We start from the raw sequence: 20,059 nt of genomic DNA, 5'->3' as shown, positions 1-20,059 counted from the left end.
TTAGTTTAAAAGGAGCCTGAAAGACTTACTACTGGCCAACTCCTTTTACTCCATTGGCGAAATTTTTAATAGAAACAAATGATGTATTGTATTTATTCATACTATTAGTATTGTTATATCAGCTTAAAAAAAATCTACATGTTCCACATCCACGAGGCTCTCCTCAGCACGGATCTATGGAACGAAAAACTAATCTAATCTGGGTGAAGCCGTGGGTTTTACGACGACACGATAAAAGCATTCAACAAAACTTGTTACGTGAGCTTACAGTGGAAGACGTCAAGTCGTACATCAATTACTTAAGAATGGATGAGCATACATTTCTGTATGTGCTCAATGAAATGTATCCTCATATCACAAAGCACAATATTCACTTAAGAACTGCTACATCTTCTGAAGACAGGCTCACTATAACACTCCCATTCCTTGCTACAGGAGAGGGTTATGTTAGGTTAGGTTAGGTTAGATCAGGTTAGGTCTCCAATCTTCTTAATCTATTTTTGTATTCCGGGTTGCCTCACGTTGTAAATCGCCTCATCAGCTTCAGACGTCTCTATTAATTTTGTAGTTGTCGGCACACACCCATTGTATTTACCGGCAATGGTTATAAAAACACTACAGACGACAGGATACTGCAGCGATGCTAGCGCTCCATGTGGTAACATGTCACATTGCAGTGAACAGAAGACAAGCGGTTTCTTTGATCAAATATACAGCGAGGCCCTAGATTTGATCAAATATTGGACGACATTTGACAAAGTCCCTATTACACTATCAAATATCTTTGACAAAGAAATCTGATAGTGTAATACCGGCCTTAGGGGGAAAAAAGGACAGGTATACACTCGCGCACACACACACATATCCATCCGCACATACACAGACACAAGCAGACATTTGTAAAGGAAAAGAGTTTGGGCAGAGATGTCAGTCGAGGCGGAAGTACAGAGGCAAAGATGTTGTTGAAAGAGAGGTGAGGTGTGAGCAGCGGCAACTTGAAATTAGCGGAGGTTGAGGCCTGGCGGATAACGAGAAGAGAGGATATACTGAAGGGCAAGTTTCCATCTCTGGAGTTCTGACAGGTTGGTGTTAGTGGGAAGTATCCAGATAACCCGGACAGTGTAACACTGTGCCAAGATGTGCTGGCCGTGCACCAAGGCATGTTTAGCCACAGGGTGATCCTCATTACCAACAAACACTGTCTGCCTGTGTCCATTCATGTGAATGGACAGTTTGTTTCTGGTTATTCCCACATAGAAGCTTCACAGTGTAGGCAGGTCAGTTGGTAAATCACGTGGGTGATTTCACACGTTGCTCTGCCTTTGATCGTGTACACCTTCTGGGTTACAGGATTGGAGTAGGTGGTGGTGGGAAGGTGGATGGGACGGGTTTTACACCGGGGGCGCTATTTGTTTGAAAAATACCAATATATTCATGTAATGCAATTACAGATGAAATAAGCAGAACCCCTACTGCTGGCCATGCTCCTATTACACCCAGTGGGTCAAAATGGAGGCAGCGTCAGGAGCATAAATGCTAAAAACTGAAATTAATTGGACATCTTTAGAATATTCCAAATTCCACAGCAAAATAGGGCATGAGATAAGTACAGGAATGATCAGAGAAATGCTCACTGACATACAATAACTACCAGCTGCTTCAATAAACCTTCCAACATAACAATTGGAAGTAGAGGGCAGTGGAAGAATGAACCATGACATCATGCAGAAGACATTGTGGTGAAAAACAGACAAAGACTGGAGCCACAGTGTATGGGATTAACCCTAGACTAGAGAGTGCAATCTCTCTAGGGAAGCTGGTGACAGTATTCAAAGCAGAAATATCCGCTATCAGAGTGCCAATGGAGGAGAATTTGCATAAGTACTACGAGGATTGTAGCACCTACATTTTATGACAGCCAAGCAGCTCTGAAACCTCCATCAGCCCCAGCAGTGAGATCAAACACTGTCGCAGAATGCCGCAAAGCCCTTGTGAGAATAGGTGAAAGCAACAGAATAAACCTGCTATGGGTGCCTGGTCACTCGGGAATCAGTGAAATTGAACAAGCTGATAGATTGTCCAGGACAGGTTTGACAATTCCACTTACTGGACTGGAACCCATCCTCACCATCGCTAAGCCGGTGGTAAACTTAAAACTGTGAAACTGGATTGGAAGGCAGCATGTAGAATATTGGACTATGATCCAAAAACTAAAACATGGCACACTAACGATGACAAAGCCATGTTTTAAGAGAAGTTCTGTAATCTTTGGCTTAAATAGGAGTCAGACTGACCTCTTGGTAGGGTACTGACAGGCTGTTGAAACTTTAAGACACACCTACACTTGGCAGGTAAAGAGAAAGAAGATCCTAGGTGTAGTCTGTGTGATGATGATGATGATGATGATGATGAAATCGCACACACCTCATCTTCCAATGCGAAAGGAGATCAAAAGACACAGAACATTTGGGTCATTAAGTCCTGAAGAAATTGTGTCTAATAAGGGACTAGTAAAGGACCTCCTACTATTCTTCAAGAGTACTGGTTGGCTTTAGACTCAGGTAGTGAATCCGCACAATAAACCCTGTTTTTATGTGGGCTGCAGTGGGAGGGGTCAATGTTTTTTGTATCTCCTTGTTCAAGTCAAATCAATCTTGTAAATATTAAGTTACCTATAGGAGATAAATAGCAGCTGTTTAATTTAATGCAAATAAGGATGCAGCAGCATTTTATTACCATGAGGACAAATTGTATAAAGCAATAATCTGATGGTGTATTGTTAATACAGTGCAAATATTTAATTTGTGATTACATGACAGAATGACTGGGAGGTACTTGCATGCAGGAGGTGAAACTCTTAGTATTGCTAGTAGACACACAAAAATACGGAGACTATTCTAGGTTCTGGAAATATTACTTCCTTTCTTGAGGAGGCAAGAGGGATAGGTTAGAGAAAATTTGAGAGGAAACACAGATCACTGACCCCAGGAAGACACGAATCCACCTGTTGTGAGAGTGCAGGCCAAAGATCGGTGGCAAGCACTGTGCCAGCCTGAGTCCAGAGACGATATGACAGATGGTTTAAGAAGGAGAGAGATAAAATGAATACATCAATTTAGAACTACGAGGAAAAGTTTATTGTACTTTTGTGTGTGTCCACTGGCAGTAATAAGAATTTTCCTCTTGAAGTTGCTAAGTATTGATCACTCATTCCGCCTCAGTTTTATAGTTTCCTCAAATGAATTCTTCTTTTGACACAGATTTAGTTGCTTCTATTTCACTGATGTATGCCCAGACTCAGCCTACATCTTTGAATGTTCTACATCTACATGGGCTTTATGAAACCCAATAAATGAATAATGAATACAGAGATGACAAGACTCTTGGCCCACTATAAAATATAGGGGCTGAAGTATGGAAAGCCATGCCGGATTTGACTGCATAGCCAGAGTAAACCAAGAGAATTGTTTCTTGCATAGGCATTATTTAAACATAATTACACTTGCATTTGGCCAATTTTGCCCTAGCAGTTCACTGAGAAGCACACATTGCCAGAAATAAAAAATATGGCTATCATAACAAGGTTCTTCACGACAGTTGTTTGTACAGATAAGTGTACACGGTTGATCCATGCAGTAATTACAATCCAACACAGCCTACACACAACATGTGATATCCAAAAAAATTACAGAATGCTATTTATACGTAGCTTGTGAAAAGTAATTTTATGAGTGTTGTAATACTGACCTGCAATACTTGTGTAAGTGAGCGACGTGCAAGCATGCTCTGCACTACATTTGTTCTGTCCAGGCAGTCAACACAGTTAGTGCGAAAAACACCATCCTGTTGTGACACCAAGGTTCCATCACGAGTCAGGAGAAAAACTCCAAATTCATCTTGTTCATGAGACAGTCGATCCAGCAGAATGCTGAGACGGTCCCAGCGAAGTGCACGGCACTCTGCATGGAAGTCGAATGCTTCGTACCTAACCATAAGAGGAAGTGAACAAAGAACTGACAATGTAACCCATATAGTCTATGTTAATATCATCCATTAAAAACACAATTAATAGTGTTGCTAATTTAAAATAGGAGTATGACTCTGGAATCTACTCCTTCCCATTAATCAACCAATCAATCAATATTTGAAAGGGTAAAGAACATAAGAATTAAAAATGAGAAAAAGTGCGAAAATTAGAGTTAAGTTTTCAGTTTCATAGAACAACAGATGATGGGACAAAAATGAAAGGAATAGTAACACACAAATAGCTTGAGAAAAGAGCACATCTAGAGTTAAGAGAGAGATTTCAGACTACATAAATGAAAATCCTACAATGTAGGCAGCAGACACTACCTGAGGTACTGCGAAGATATATGCTGAAAAGAATGCAATCAATAAGTACGAGAATTAATGGGGCGAGAATCACAAACTCAGAAAAGCAGTAAGAATGGGTATAAATAAGAGAATGAGGAGGATGCGCGGGGGCGGGGGTGGGGGCGGGGGGTGGGGGGTGCGGGGAGGGGGGGGTGGGGGTGGGGGGAGGGATGTAGGGAAAAAAAAGAAAAGTAAAAGAAAGAATTGGATACTGAGAATAGAAGGAACGGAAGTATAAGGCATGAGAAAAGTAAAAATTAAGTCCATGAATCTAATGAGAGTTAAGATGATCACATATGGAAAGTTTCCACCAAAGAAGTTCTGAGGTACTCATGTGGTAATGGACTATTAAGTGACTCAAGTGATGAACGAAGCTGTCATTAGACCATTATAGTGTTCTGAAACTAGGTTTTGTGGTAAGTACTGGAATTTTGACTCTTTAAGTACTGGCTAGCCGTTCTGCCTCCTTGTGATTTTAGTGACAAGTGAATTTCTTTTTAAACAATTACCAACTGTACTGCTTGTCTGTTTCAATGTGTAGCACCTCAATACAGATAGATAAACAGTGGGACAAACCTCATCAATCTTTTTGTAACACTGTGTGGACACATGAACCAGTACACAACTGCAACATATTAAAAGATGTAACAGCAAGATTATTATCAACTTGACATACTCTCCAACACAGATGTCAGAACTTCACAAATGCAAAACTGATCTAGGGTATATGATTCGAGTCCATAACCATCCATAACTTTACTATGCAAACACTTTTCTTACTTTTTTCCTCTCTTACTCATTGGTACCTTCCTTAATAGTCTTTTGCAATCTGTTAATTTCCCAGTACTTTCTTTTATTGGTCTGCTATGACATGTCAAGTGTCTTCTCTTATGAAAGACTTGATGCCATTATCTGTTGCCTGCACTGTTTGTTTTTTCTTCTCGTCGGACTAAAATTTTTTACTTAACAATGAGTAACTTTTCCCTTCTGTTACACTTTTCTCAGCCTTCATTCCTTAACCCTGCTGTTCTGTTCACTTTAACTATACAAATGTACTGTTTGGGTCAATATTACCCAACATAAAATACTGAGGGGAAGGGGGGGGGGGGAACACTTCCACTCACACATATTTTTTGTACATTTGTAGGCCATCGACACTGTTGTTACATTACAGTATGTTGTTAATGATCACAGTGACAATAATAATAATAATAATACACTGAAATGCGCCAAAGAAAATATATTGTTTTAATATTGAAGCACGGTATATTAGGAACAACAGACATTTCCACAAAAAAGTCTTTCTCAACAATCATCTGTCCGTCTGCCCATATAATTTTCTTTTCTTCTTACTCACTGCAGTTTGGACACAAGTAGGTTACCTGTGTTCTGCATACACTTTTATTACACTTTCCACACGACATGTTTGTTTTATTGTCATTGCTTGAAGGACAGAACTTACAGCATGGACATATAGTACAGTTTCTTGTTGTTACTGATTTAGCCACAACTGCTGCTCCTTCAGGGTCGTGGATGCTTTGGATGCTCCTGCCAATTCAATTCTCAAAAAATCTTCTGTTCTTGGAAAATGCTTCCTTGATGCAATGTGCTCTGCACCCACTGACTTTCCAAATTCCTCCAAAAATATACGCCTTCTAGTCAATTTTGTTGTATTCCAGTTATGGTGAACCAAAGTCCACACGATATATGCATTATAAGCAGCAACATCAAGAATTTTGTAGAAAACTATCATGAGCCACCTGTTGGTTTTTGGTTTGCATGTATATATACCTGTTAGCTGATCAAGTGTGTCTACAGCCCCTTTGGTTGAATTATGATATAAAATCATTTTTGGCTTCTTATCAGCCCTGTCACTAGGGCTAATTAAAAAACATTCTTATTTCTCTTAGCAATATAATTGGCCAGTGTCGTGTCATTTGTGAAGTAAAATGAAGGCTATGTACTTCCTTGTTGGTCATACTTTGTGGAAACTCTGGCTTATTTTTATGCACGGTTCCTTTTCAGGAGCAGCTGTCCCAAATTGTATGACATAAAAAAGTTGTCATATGTTCAGTACATATGAAGATTTGCTGTCACACAGGGTCCGTATCTTGAACCCATATTTTGCCGGTACTTTTTGAATGGACAGTGGCCTCTAAATGCTACTAGCTGCTTGTCGATGGTCACATTTTCCCCTGGATTACACAGTTTAGGACTGACTTCTAATCACGTCTCCAAGATACTGTGAACTGCGGTGAGTTTATTGGTATATTGTCTTTTCTCTCTTGTGGATTTCTTATCACATTGCAAGATGCGATATTGTACAGAATGTTTCTAGGGACATGGTTGCTCGAAATATGTTCCGCCCAGCATCCTCATCCCACAAACTTTTTGTAGAGATGTGAACGATATACACCCACCAGGAATAGAAGTCCTAAGTATGCGTGAAAATGAGACTCTAACGTTTGTCCATTGTGTACCATAAACTCATTGTCCCTCAATATTTGACATCCCTATTATTTCATTATGGAGTGCTGTAGAAAGTGATACTTCAAATGAACTTTTTACATCACTTATTCTACTGCTTGCATACCTGGTAACTCCTGGGGTACTCCTGATGACTTTTCAAGCAGTTAGGCGGGTGTGTTGTGATGGTGGTTGCAACTACCATTCTATGTCCCTGTTCTTAGAAACAAAGTTTGTACACTACTTTGCACAGTCTGTGGACTGTTGTCAATGTTATCTGAACACTCACTTTCAGGTGCATTACTGACATGATCTTCAAACTCAGAAAGTGATCCTTCATCTATTGAGCTATTTACTAATTCTTTCAACTCAGCATCCAGACTGATCACAAACGATAGAGAACACAAACTGAGCAGAAACAATGTAATTCGAACAGTTGACAAGTCATAATGATAAGTTCATTGTTGTAAATGCAGCGACTTTGTTGACCTGTTGAATACTGAGAGTAAGTACAAACAATAAAAGTCATTACTACTATAAAATATGAGACAACCAGAAAGTATGTGATCTTAGACTCTAATGATATAAATGTTGGGTCACATTGACCTGAAGACTATGTACGTAACCCTTAAGGTTTAAGACCAGATGACTTAAAATATTTAAAATTTTTTTTACCACATGCTGCCCTTGGATTTTCAGACAAAGTCACCAAATTTCATCAAGTTATTTTGACGTTTAAATAATAAGAAACAAAATTTATAACCATTTTGGGTCATATAGATCTGAAAAGAACAGCAGGGTTAATGAAGATGAAACCACAAGTTGAAAATTAGTATTTTCTTTTGCTGACACACTTACTGGCTACCTATTCATGTTTTTCTGCTGAATACTATTCATTCATATACCACTTCTTCATATACTCTCAAGGAAAATATGAAATCATCAGAAAAATAAGTGTGCCTAATGAAATGAAATTTTTGTGATTATTATACATAAACATTATCAACAGATATTAACATAGTCTAAGAGAAACAAATTGGATAAATGCTTACCTAACATTTGAATTTCCAAGTCTTGTGACATGTTCACGAAATGCTTTCTCCAAAACATCCTCTGCTCCTCTATGGTCGATCTAAAACATTGAGACGTACTAACTGTACTATTTGCTCATCATAATTAACTGTTTTGAAGACAAAAATGTAATACTAGGGTTTTCCTGATTATCGCCAGCAACACCTCTCATTTTATACGTATGCATTACATTAATATGGATCCAGAACTACCTTCTACAATTTGAGCACAGCATTTCCTTCCTATATTTTCATGAGTGTTCTAGAGAGAATTGTCTGCCATTGTTATGCCGTGCTTTTACTTCCCTATCTGCAATTAACAATCAATTTATCTTACAGCAAAATTATATTCCCTTCAAATATAAATTTATTCAGCCACTCATTCATATCATCACCCATGCTCACATAGTATCTCACAGATCTCAGTACAAACAGGAAGCTTCAGAAATGTGGGACAAATCTAGGGAATATGAGATGGACAAAATAATATGAACAATTAGACAAAAATACCTTACTTTCAAAGTTTATATTCTGTCTTCTTTGTAATATTGTGATGAATATTTCATTTCTCCTTCCTATGCTCCACTAGATGTGTTTCTGTAACTTCAATGATTCTCAACTTTACTGCAACTTGAACTGTTAGACAAAGTTAGAAATAAGGAGTTATGACTATATTGTTGCTGGGCTTTAGGGAAATGATCTCAATGTTGTTTATTTCTGTGTGATGGATACTGCATAGTTTTAGGTTTGTATTCACACAGATTGCATTCCATACTATGTGGTTCTTGAAGCACCAGCCCCATTGATCAGAGTTTTGGAAACCTTTGCAGAACATTGGAAAGAGCCTCCCCAAAAGGAGTTAAAATTATGACACTTGAATGTTCCCTAGGAATGGTGAATCTGCAGACAGTTCTAGCCCAGAAGCACCAACAAAAAATGGATTCAATAAAATGGTTCAAAGATACTGTCACAACAAAATGAAATTGTTCCATGGAAACAATGTGGTTTATTCAGATTTTAATACATCTGGTTAAGTCTCTTTCTTCATCCAACATTCCCTTGACCTGAGTATCAGCTTCCTAGTCTAATACAAAACTACCACAAAATAACACCGCCCTCTTTGGCTACATCACCATACACACAACTTCAAAACTTCCAACTGTCAGTCAGCTATCACTGGGTAAGAATCCTTGCCAAATGGCCACAATAACTTACCAGTACAAGCCCTTGCCTAAAACAGTTTGTTTTGATGTAAAATCCAGGATGGAATGGGATACACACTGCGAGCGGCAGCACCAGTGCACGATGGGAGAGGCAACTGTGTGGGGGTAAGGAGGAGGCTGGGGCAGGGAGGGGGTCAGTATGGTAGGTGTGGTAGACAGTGAAGTGCTGCAGATTGGCCAGAAGGCTGAGGAGAGGTGGGGAGAGGGGGGGAGGGGAAGTAATGAGAAAGGAAAGAAATAAAAAGACTGGATGTGATGGTGGACTGACAACTGTGTAGTGCTGAAGTGGGAACACGGAGGGGGCTGGATGGGTGAGGTTGAGGGCAGGAGGGTTATGGGAACATAGGATGTATTGCAGGGAAAGTTCCCACCTGTGCAATTCAGAAAAGCTGGTGTTAGTGGGAAGGATTCGTATGGCACAGGCTCCATATGGCACACCCTTCATTTCAATGACTGCTACACAGCCTATGCCATATGGTTCCTACCCGCCAACACCAGCTTTTCTGAATTGCGCAGGTGGGAACTTTCCCTGCAATATATCCTACATTCCTGTAACCCTCCTGACCTCAACCTCCAAGAGTGACTGTCCTCACCCATCCAGCCCTTTCCCTGTTCCCACTCCAGCACTACACAGCTGTCAGTCCACCATCACACCCAGTCTTTTTATTTCTCTCCTATCCTTCAACCCCCCCCCCCCCCCCCCCCCCGCACCGCTCCCCTGCCCACCGTCTAGCCTGCAGCATTTCACTGCCTGCCTCCCCCTCTCTGCCCCAGGCTGCTCCTTACCCCCACCAAATCACTACTCTCATCATGCACTGGTACAGTTGCTCGCAGTGTGATTTCAGTTGCCTGAGCCTGCAATCGCACTCTGTATGCATACGCCTAGATATTTTATGGAAGCAACTACTTCTAGTGATAGTCTCGCCATTGAGAATTGGCGTAGTGGCCCCTTATCAGTAAGAGGGCACACACAACAGACAAGCAAGGTGGGCTGCCGACCTCCCTTCAAGAGTTCATATCAAAATGTCGCCAGTGAATGTAAACATCAAGAAACTTTCTGCATAAACATTTACTAGCACATGGGATCCACAGCAAAAAATCGGGGTTGGGCTTTTTTTCTAGCAACAGTTGGTCCACAAATTCAACAACTGAACCCTTAGCAGTCACCTCAAGATCTCTCGTTTACCCATATTAAGGACTGCCTTTTCCAGTACTTTGACGCACAAATACACGTTACCTCCACCCGTCAGACTGTCCTTTCTTGTCGAGTCCCCAGGTCAGACATATTGGGAATGGATTACGATGCTCCAGGGTCTTTCCTGCGATTGCAAATTCCGGTGCACCGACGATGCCTGCAAGCAGTCTTATACCTCTTCATTGATTTACGATATGGTGGTGTTTCACGCACCGGACGAAGGTCTTCTGGCTGATATTTTGAAGTTACAGGACTTGTCCCTCGACACCTGTCAGCCAATCATTCATGCATTTGAACAGTCTCACCGGCTACAACCGCCGCATCTTGATGCTGCTGTTTTCGTAGCTCACCAGTTGCCTGGCGCTGAGCATGAGTCTCATCAGTCCGTCGATACATTTTGTGACAGAAAGTCTTTTGCTCATTTTCCATCATGTCCGGACTGTTTATGGACTCAATGACAGTTGGAGTGCCCCACCAGCAAGCGAGGTGCATGGCTTGCAGCCGAACGGGCCATATTGCCTTTGTGTGTCAGGCTTCGCAGAAACATCGCTTGGATGTTACACTTCCTGCAGACGCACAGGCTTGTCACAAATTGTCACTGTAGGACCTGGAAGACATTCCATTGACAGAGAAGTATTCTCCATCATTCACCAGTCGGGAGTCCGTTTCACCAGTCGGGAGTCCGTTTCCTCCTTACCTTGGAAGTCGTGCATATTCCTGTGGTTTTCCAAATTGGTATGGCATCTTCCATTTCTATTGTGGATGGTGCCACATACTAATGCTTGTTCTCGCCAGCTTTGTCTCCGTACACTTGCGAATTGCGTATTTTCAGCAATCACCATACATCAGTCGATGGCGTTTTTAACGCAAATCTCCTGCAACGGTCATTCCTTCACCACTCAGTTTTTGGTGGTCGGCTCCCCTGGTGGTACTAACCATCTGGGTTTGGACATTTTTGGTTGTCTCAGTTTGTCAGTGCAGGATGAGGTACAGGCGGTTTCGATACCCTCCTCGCCCCGTTGCTGAGCAAATACAAAATGTTGTTCTCATCCTCCACCCCAAGGGTGAAGGGTTTCACTGCACATGTTCAACTTCTTCCCTCTGCTATCCCTCATTTTTTTAAGGCTCGCCCAGTCTCCTTTGCTCTCCAAGACAGGTTCCAAGTGGAGCTTCAACACTTACAAGACAAAGGCATCCTTTCTCCTGCCGTGCACAGTCATTACGCAATGCCTATCATGTTAGTCGAGAAGCCGAATGGCGCTTTAAGCACCTCTGGCAATTTTAAGGTCACAGTAAATTCTCATTCCATCATTGATGCCTATCCTGTCCCATTGGTGGATGACATACTCACACATCTTGTGGGATCAACCATTTTCGCCAAAATTGATTTGCGCGATGATATTTGCAGCTGCTGTTAGATGTGGATTCACAGCAGATCCTAGTCATCAAATCCCCGTGTGGCCTTTTCCGGTAAAACCGCCAACAATTTGGCACAGCCAGTGCCCTCGCCATTTTCCAATGTAAATTCGAACATCTCACAACACAGGTGCCAGGTGTGGCAAATTATCTGGACAATGTCATTGTCAGTGGCTCGTCCACGGTGGACTTCGTGGACAAGCTGGACAGGCTGTTTCAGCTTATTCCGAGGCTAACCTGTGCTGCCGGAAAGAAAAGAATGACTTTTCTGCACGCGAGGTCAGTTATCTTGGGTTCAAGATTGATGCCCGCTGTCTACACGCCTCTAAGGAGTATGTTGAGGTGTTCAAAACTTGCCTCCTCCCACCTACATGAAGCAACTGCAATCCGTCCTAGGTCAAATTAACTATTATCAGCGTTTTATACCCCAAGCCACCGAGATTTTGGCACTCTTGACCAGTTTGTTGCACGAAGGTGTGCATTGGGTTTGGGATGCGGCACGTGAGCAGGCTTTTACAAGTCTCAAGTCGGCTCTCCCCTGACCTCCGTGTCTGGCCGCTTCCGACCTTTTCCTGCCCCTCATCACTGCATTGGACTAGGGCCTGGGTGCAGTCCTCTCACAACTGGTAAACGGCGTCGAGAGGCCAGTGGCCTTCGAATTCTAAAAACTGACCGATGCTCAAACCAAATACAGTCAAATTGAAAAGGAAGCTTTGTCGTTGGTTTCTGCCCTAACAAAATTCTACGATTTCATTTATCGTCATCATTTCACTCTGCAGACTGACCACAAACCTTTGGTTTCTTTGTTTCACAAGGATGCCGCAGTGCCCATCCAGACAGTGCGCCAACGCCAGTGTTGGGCACTCTTCCTGGCGCCGTTCGACTTTGATATTGTCTATCGCACCTCTGGAAGGCATGCAAACACTGATTTCCTTTCCAGACTGCCTGCCAAAGTGGACCATGAGTTTGACACTTCCTCCTTGGTTTTTTTTTTTTTTTATGTGAAACCGAATGTGGATGCAGCTCTAGATGCACTTCCATTAGATGGCAATGCAGTCCAGCGAGTCACCACTCATGATCAGACATCTGCCGCCAAATCACTGCAGGTTGGCTGAACAGCCGTCATAGCGTCCACGATGCAGAAGTCCAGCATTTTTTGGGATCATCAGCACAGTATCTTTTTCTGCAGTGCGGGTCATCCTTTTGCATAGTGATTCGGATGTTCCCCACGTGGTGATACTGCACGCATTGTGTTGCCACGTCCTCGACCTCCTCCATGCTGGCCATTGGGAAACCGTCTTCACCAAACAGCTGGCCCACTGACACCTTTATTGGTGTGGATTGGATAAAGACATTGCCTCCCTCGTGTCAGCCTGCACCATGTGCCAGACACATCAGGCAGCATCCCCGTGCCAGTATTTTTCATAGCCAGATGCAGCTGCTCCATGGGAACGTCTCCACTTCATGGATCCCAATGGTTCATCCTGATTGAGTCCGGGTCGGGATACCCTTACGTCTTCTGCATGATGAACACCACTTCTGCTGAAACTATCAAAATTCTCTGGTATCTCTTTGCTGTCGAGGGACTCCCCAAAACAATCGTTACAGATTATGGTCCCCAGTTTATTTTGACCACGTTTAAGCAACTTTGTGCTGCCAATGGGATTTCCCTCATCCACACAGTCCCAGTTTCAACCTGCGTCAAACGGCCAGGCAGACCATTTTGTGCAGACATTCAAGACTCAACTCAAACTACTGAGCCATCACCCGCTGGAGGAGGTCATGCTGCTTTTTTGGTTACATACTACACCGCCATGTATGCTGGTAAGAGTCCAGTGGAGATACTTCACAGTGGAGCATTCTGCTCTCCCTTATCTATCCTTGTTCCTGAGACTTATTACCCTCCCGCCAGCACTCTGGTGCCCTCCTCCTGCATATCTTTTCACATCCACAGATGCGCTGGGCACTTGCCATCATCACCAATCTCTGCAGCCAGGTGATGGCATCTCTCCAGTGGGTCAATGGCTCCACCACTCGCCGCACCTCAACCAGCTCTGCCCCCGTATGGTGAAGCAAGACACCCCTGGGGAGCTGCCAGTGCCTGTCAATGGCCGCCCTGTGATGGAAACTCTGATTCCGCCTCTATCTCAGCCACTGCCTCTGTCACCAGCTGCCCCTGCTGTGTCACCGCCTACAGTCCCTGATGGTCATGAACCTATGGACATAGACCATGACGTCCACGAACCAATGGACATCGACCACAACGCCCCCTCTTCTATGGACATTTGTGGTGCTGTGCCCTCTTTTTCCAGGGGGAGAAATGTCGTAGCGGCTCCTTACTAGTTAGGCGGCCCGCACTACAGACAAGCATGGTGGGCTGCTGACCTCACTTCAAGAGCTCATATCAAAACATTGCCAGTGAATGTAAACATCAACAAACTTTCTGCATAAACACAGCATTACTTTGTGAAAAGCCATGTGATAGAGATCCACCAATTGGAAATAATGTGATTAAGTGTAGGACTCCACAGAACTGGTGTTATAAGCATGCCTGCTAAGTCAGACCAGCAGTGTGTACCTACAGCTAGGACAGCTCCGGCTGATACCTATGCAGGCTCTGGCCCAGTGGACACTCTGTAGAAATTTGTATCTTGCTGGGCGTAATGCCACTTTGGAATTGTGTAGCATTCTACTTTGGTTGCTATTATTTCTTTTCATTGTCTTGTAACATTTATCTTGGCTTTGGCCACCACAAGAATTATTGTGTTTCTTGTTGTTCTTGAGTTTGGCAATTAGTGCACGCCAAGATGGCATTTTAGTTGAATGAAGTGTGTTCAAACTTGATCATTAGTTCTTTGCTGCTGACCGCAGGACACAACAAGAATGACATGCTGTATCCTGTTTGGGACAAACTCTCTAATCCAATTTCACAGTTAGTGTGATATTCTGTACACTCGTATTTTGTTTGTTAGGCGGCAATGTGGAATTGTATCAAATACCTTTTATAAGTCAAGGAACACTGCATGTGTCTGGCCTCCTGTGTCTCATATACAGAGCGAGCTGGGTTTCATACGATGATCATTTCCTGAACCCATGTTGATTCCTACTGAGGAGATATTTGGTCTCCAGAAATGTCATAATACGCAAGCATAAAACATGTTCCAAAAGTCTGCAACCGTCCGACCTCAGAGATACAGGCCTACAGTTTTATGTATCTGTTCTACAACCATTCTAGAAAATGGAAACGATCTGTGCTTTTCTCCAATTATCAGGAACACTTCGCTCGTCCAAAGACCTATGGAACACTGTTGCTAGAAGAGGGAAACTTCTTTCACATACTCTATGTAGAATCACACTGACTGCTTTCACAGGTGGTTCTGCATCTAATAGGGTAGGATATGTTAGTGACAGAACAGATATAGTATGTGCTACATGAGTGGATAGAACAGGACTTGAACCCATCTTTTCCACAAGGGTATGTCCCCACACACTCTGCGATATGTGTCACACTCCCGTGGAAGACTCAGGTGCAAGCCCTACCCCATACACACTATTCCAGTCCTGTTACTTGCATATCTTGTCCCACCCATCCTACTGGAGGCAAGGTCACCTGTGAAAGCAGTCTTTGCACACTTTTCGTTCCCACAATCTTTCTGGCCTCAGTTTTCTCTAGTCTCTACCCCACATTAACATCCACCCCTGTCCCCGTGGTTCCTACATCACCCACAGTATACTCACTCTCCTCTCCACAGTCTCAAGATGATGACAATATCTGGGAGTGAGAAGCAACTACAGCAAACTGTTCCTTTATGCTTCAATAACTACAATTTTTAACAATAAACTGATTTGAGGATGTTAAATAAGGTCTATGGATTGAATGTATTTCAACATACTGGTCAGTGCCACCAGCAGCTGCTACAGTCTTTTTAAAATCATTTTGAGCAGCAGAGGAAACAGAATGCTACAATGTGATTAAAATGTTTTGGTAGAATGCTTGTGGATGAACACTTTTGTTTGTAAAATGATGAATTTGATGAAGGAAATACTTTCATTTCAACCAGTAATGGCATTTCACAGCAATTTTGTAATATCATGCATTAATTTTGTGTGTGTTCTGTTTTATGTCCTTTTTGGGAGTGAGTAACAATTATAAATGGATGGTGGGAGTTGGTGCGGTAGTAAGGATTAGGTGGATCAAAATGGACTTACGTATGTAAAAAAATACCAGATTCTGAGTGCACTGTAATTAGAAATGTAATTCTACATTAAGCTTGTTATTTTATTCTTATGGCTTGTACTAGTAATACAGGGAGGGTTACACTAGAGAAAAGTGAGTAATGAAAGGGGATCTCCAGTTATATTGTTAATAGAATGAAGTTACTATCTTTAAGATGATCAGATTTTATAATATTCAATGCTGGAAGACTCAGGTGGAATATGCAATAAGAGTTTGCAGGATGACTGCTTTATCTATTGATAGGATCACATAAAACTTTCAGAGAGCAATGTTGCGACTGTAGCCTAATAAACAATTTTAATCCCCCAGACTATTACAGACAGAAAGGTTCTAATTAGCATTTAAGTATCGACATCTCAGCAGTTTCTGATTCTTGTGTTATTATTCTCTGAAGACTTTTCACATATTACAAATTAAAATATGCACAGAGAACTGCAAGTATAACACAAATGATTTTTTTTTTTTTTTTTTTTTTTTTTTTTTTTTTTTTTTTTTGGTGTGCTGAAAAAATATGTGGTTAAAATAGTAACCTACACATGCTGTACATTAAATTACTTCATATCATACACAAAAGTTATAGTGGTTGAATACCCTTGACTAACTACAGCACTCAGTGATAAATTACTCTTAATTGAGTGAAGCACAAGAATACTAACCAGATTGACAAGGACAATACGACCATAATTGAACACCTGAGTCTCGATATGGCGCGCAAAGGCTTCTGCATGGTTCTCAGTGGGCACAAGTCGAGGCCTTGGTTTATATTTTAAGTTTGGTAACTGAGTCCAGAAGAGGGGAATGCTCCCCCTTATCTGCAAAAACGTAACAACATTGTCTCTCAGTACAGATTTTTGGAAAACTGATGGTATATCACCACGTAACACTCCAGATTAGTTCAGCGTTAATAATAATAATAATAATAACAATAGTAATAATAGTGTTTAAATACTTGTGGATTAAAGGAGACCACTCACTGAAAAGCAGAAACATCGAGTTGTCGACAGGCACGCACGTTTGTATGTGTCTAGCAACAAATCAACATTTCTGCAATGAGTTATTTCCTTCAATTGAAAAGTACATACACTACTTTTAATCCAAAAGTATTTCCTAAAGCAAAAAATAATGCTTGTGACACACTGTGCTATATTTAGCATAAACCCATTACATCCAATTTAAAAAAATGTTTAAGGTGGAGTCGGCACAGTTCTTTCAAATTTCTACAGTTAAAGATAGATCTGATATTTATCATGGGAAAGAACACAGCCAAAGGCAAAACAACACATTGAGTCACCTAAATGTTTATTTTCTGTATGGTGTCCCTTGTGTTACACAATTACAGCCCCATTCTCAAGAACAAAAAAAATTGTTGAGTTATCACACTTAGGAAATGCATCATTCTGACCGTAGTGGGAGTAGCGAGGGCATACAAACTTTTGAAAACATTGGACTTCATATGGAAATACTGACGAAAGGACGTGCTGCGGTCAGTTGCTCAATCCACCATCACATCTATGGTTAGTTTGTAGGTTTTAGAATACCAATCAGCAAATGTGCTTATAACTGCTGTACAATTTTCTCAACTGTATGTTTCTAGAAAGCAAATCAGAAGAAACTACCTTTCACACCTGCATCAATTTATCGTTTGCATAATGGGATCGAACTATGTAGCTAAAAGTATGATTTGCTTTACAGCTCATGTGTAAACAATGGAGTCCAGAAGACAAACATTACAATAAAGAAACTGTGTTCAGAATATGATGAATGCGAAGTACTAGACATAAGTAAGGTGCATTGAAACATGTACACCAAACATGGAAGGCACTTGATATATGAAGGGAAACTATTTGAGTGTGATCACATCAGTGAAATAATTGAAGATCAACTTTCAAGGAATAAAACAGCTTCCTATATGTCCTGCTGACAACAGTGACAAAAGTAACATGAGCAAGGCAGAAGAAACAGTTATTTCAATTCCCTCAGATGCTTCTTTAGGTGAAAGTATGCAGCTTCAATAATAATAATAATAATAATAATAATAATAAAAAGACAGTTTTTCACCAAGTAAAGCAAATGATATTTCTTTTCTCCAAGAGGATGTGCAAGGAAAAAGATGCTAATATATTATGTTTTAGTGAATATCATACAAGAGATGTTGAAATGTTGCAGTTGAGTGGTTACTGTATAGCAACATGTTAATCCAGATCTACATTGGAAAAAGGTGGTGGTGTAATTAAGGTAAAAAATAACATATCTTACAGAGCAATAGATTTAAAGTGTCACTGTATAGAACAAGATATTGAAATATTTGGAGTAGAAATGGGGCCTACTACACATGACCTGCCAGTTGCGTTAGCACTTTACAGAGCCTCTACAGGGAACATGAATGTGTTCCTGTAGCAGCTTGTCTCTCTTAAACCAGCTGTGTTCAAAGTTCAAGACTTCAATAACTGAAGGCAATTTTAATAATTTTCTAAATGAGAGCAACAGTAAAGAAGATTTATAACACCTAGTAGAGTCTTTTAACCTGATGACAGTAGGAGATTTTCCAACTAGGATTACCAATAACCAAACTCTGATTGACAATATATTTGTAGATGAGTCAGGACTTAACAATACCAATACATGTCCTATTGTTAATGACCTTTCTGACCATGATGGTCAACTGCTTACAGACACCAACATCAATCTGTGCAACATGTCTGACCATTCTTGGAAATCTTTTACGATCCCTTACAAATTTCAAATGCAGCCTCCAGGAGATAGACTGGAGTCCAGTTTTCAGTAAAACAGATGAGAATAAAAGTATAATACATTTTTAAATGAATTTATGTCTCACTTTGAAGCTAGCTTTCCTAGAAAAAAATAATTAGAAACAACCATGTAGCCACTGACATGAACATGTGGCTCACTGCAGGAATAAAAACAACCTGCAGATCAAAAAGGATGCGTTATAGTTCTCTCAAAACTAGTAATGACCCAAAAGAAACAGCAACACTACAGACTCTACTGCAGCAGTCTAAAGAGGGTTATAAATAAATCTAAGAGTACATGCATAAAAACTGAAATTGTGACATCAGAAAACAAAATAAAAACAATTTGAAATGCGACAGAGACATAAACTGGCAGAAAAACAGGGAACAGGATACAGACAGACATTAAACAAGGTGACAATATTATAAAGAAACCTGAAATAGTTGCAGAAATATTGAAAAAAAAACATTTTCTGTCAATAGCAGACAAGGCAGGCTGCAAAGGATCTATGGATGGAGCAATGGCTCTTTTACAGAAAGGTATCTGCAACAGAACCCCACAGATATCCTTACCTCTGCTTAAATTAAATGATACTGAAAGTATAATCAAGTCATTATAAAATAAAATGTCTGTTGGTGTGGACAATATTTCTAATAAAATATTGAAATATTGTTAAAAATCTAGAAGTTCAATCTTATGCAACATATTCAATGGATAATGCATCATTGCAAGAAGGAATTGTCCCTGGGAGACTAAAACTGGCTGTAGTGATACCGCTCTTTAAAAAAGGTGACAAAAACAGTGTCACTATCATCCAATTTCCCTTTTAACTATCTTTTCAAAAATTCTCGAAAAACTTGTGCACAGATTGATCATCAACCATCTCAACTCCCACAATATACTCAACTATAGTCAATATGGGTTTTGTGCTGGTTTTTGAAATGTACAAACTATATTTTCCTTTAACAATAACAAATAAATGTCTCTAGTACGTATCCTTTGTAATCTCTCGAAAGCCTTCAATTGTGTAAACCACAAAATTCTTTTTAAAAAGGCAGAATATTATGGTCAACGTGATAGCGTTAGTTTGTGTGGATTGTGGATTCAGTCCTACCTAAAGGACCAAAATCAGATGGTAATGCTGAATGGCACTTCCAGAGAACCTTCCTCATTGGGGTGGGGTACCTTAGGTTGTGGTGAGCCAGAAGGCCTGATTTTAGGTTCGCTACTATTTTTTTTTTTTCATTTATGTTCTCCCTATTTGCTCCAATACAATGAGTAATTTTACTCTTTTTGCATATGATATATCAATTCTCGTCGATGAACT

General features: G+C 40.8%; 1 protein-coding gene across 1 annotated transcript in view; it reads right to left on the bottom strand.

Annotated features, from left to right (window-relative positions):
* The window catches only part of LOC126452537 (phosphatidylinositol-3-phosphatase SAC1-like), a 78,964-nt gene that overhangs the window by 36,338 nt on the left and 22,567 nt on the right, over positions 1–20,059 (bottom strand). Inside the window, exons 7-9 of the mRNA XM_050091097.1 lie at positions 16,638–16,793; positions 7,893–7,972; positions 3,748–3,985 (exon numbers count right to left, since the gene is read on the bottom strand). Coding sequence (XP_049947054.1) covers positions 3,748–3,985; positions 7,893–7,972; positions 16,638–16,793 — 474 coding nt within the window. The remainder of the gene's footprint in view (positions 1–3,747; positions 3,986–7,892; positions 7,973–16,637; positions 16,794–20,059) is intronic.

The sequence above is a fragment of the Schistocerca serialis genome, unplaced genomic scaffold, assembly GCF_023864345.2.
Source record: "Schistocerca serialis cubense isolate TAMUIC-IGC-003099 unplaced genomic scaffold, iqSchSeri2.2 HiC_scaffold_897, whole genome shotgun sequence".
Lineage (NCBI taxonomy): Eukaryota > Metazoa > Arthropoda > Insecta > Orthoptera > Acrididae > Schistocerca > Schistocerca serialis.
The sequence above is the reverse complement of the archived record's forward strand: the minus strand, read 5'-3'. Positions and strand labels throughout refer to the sequence as shown.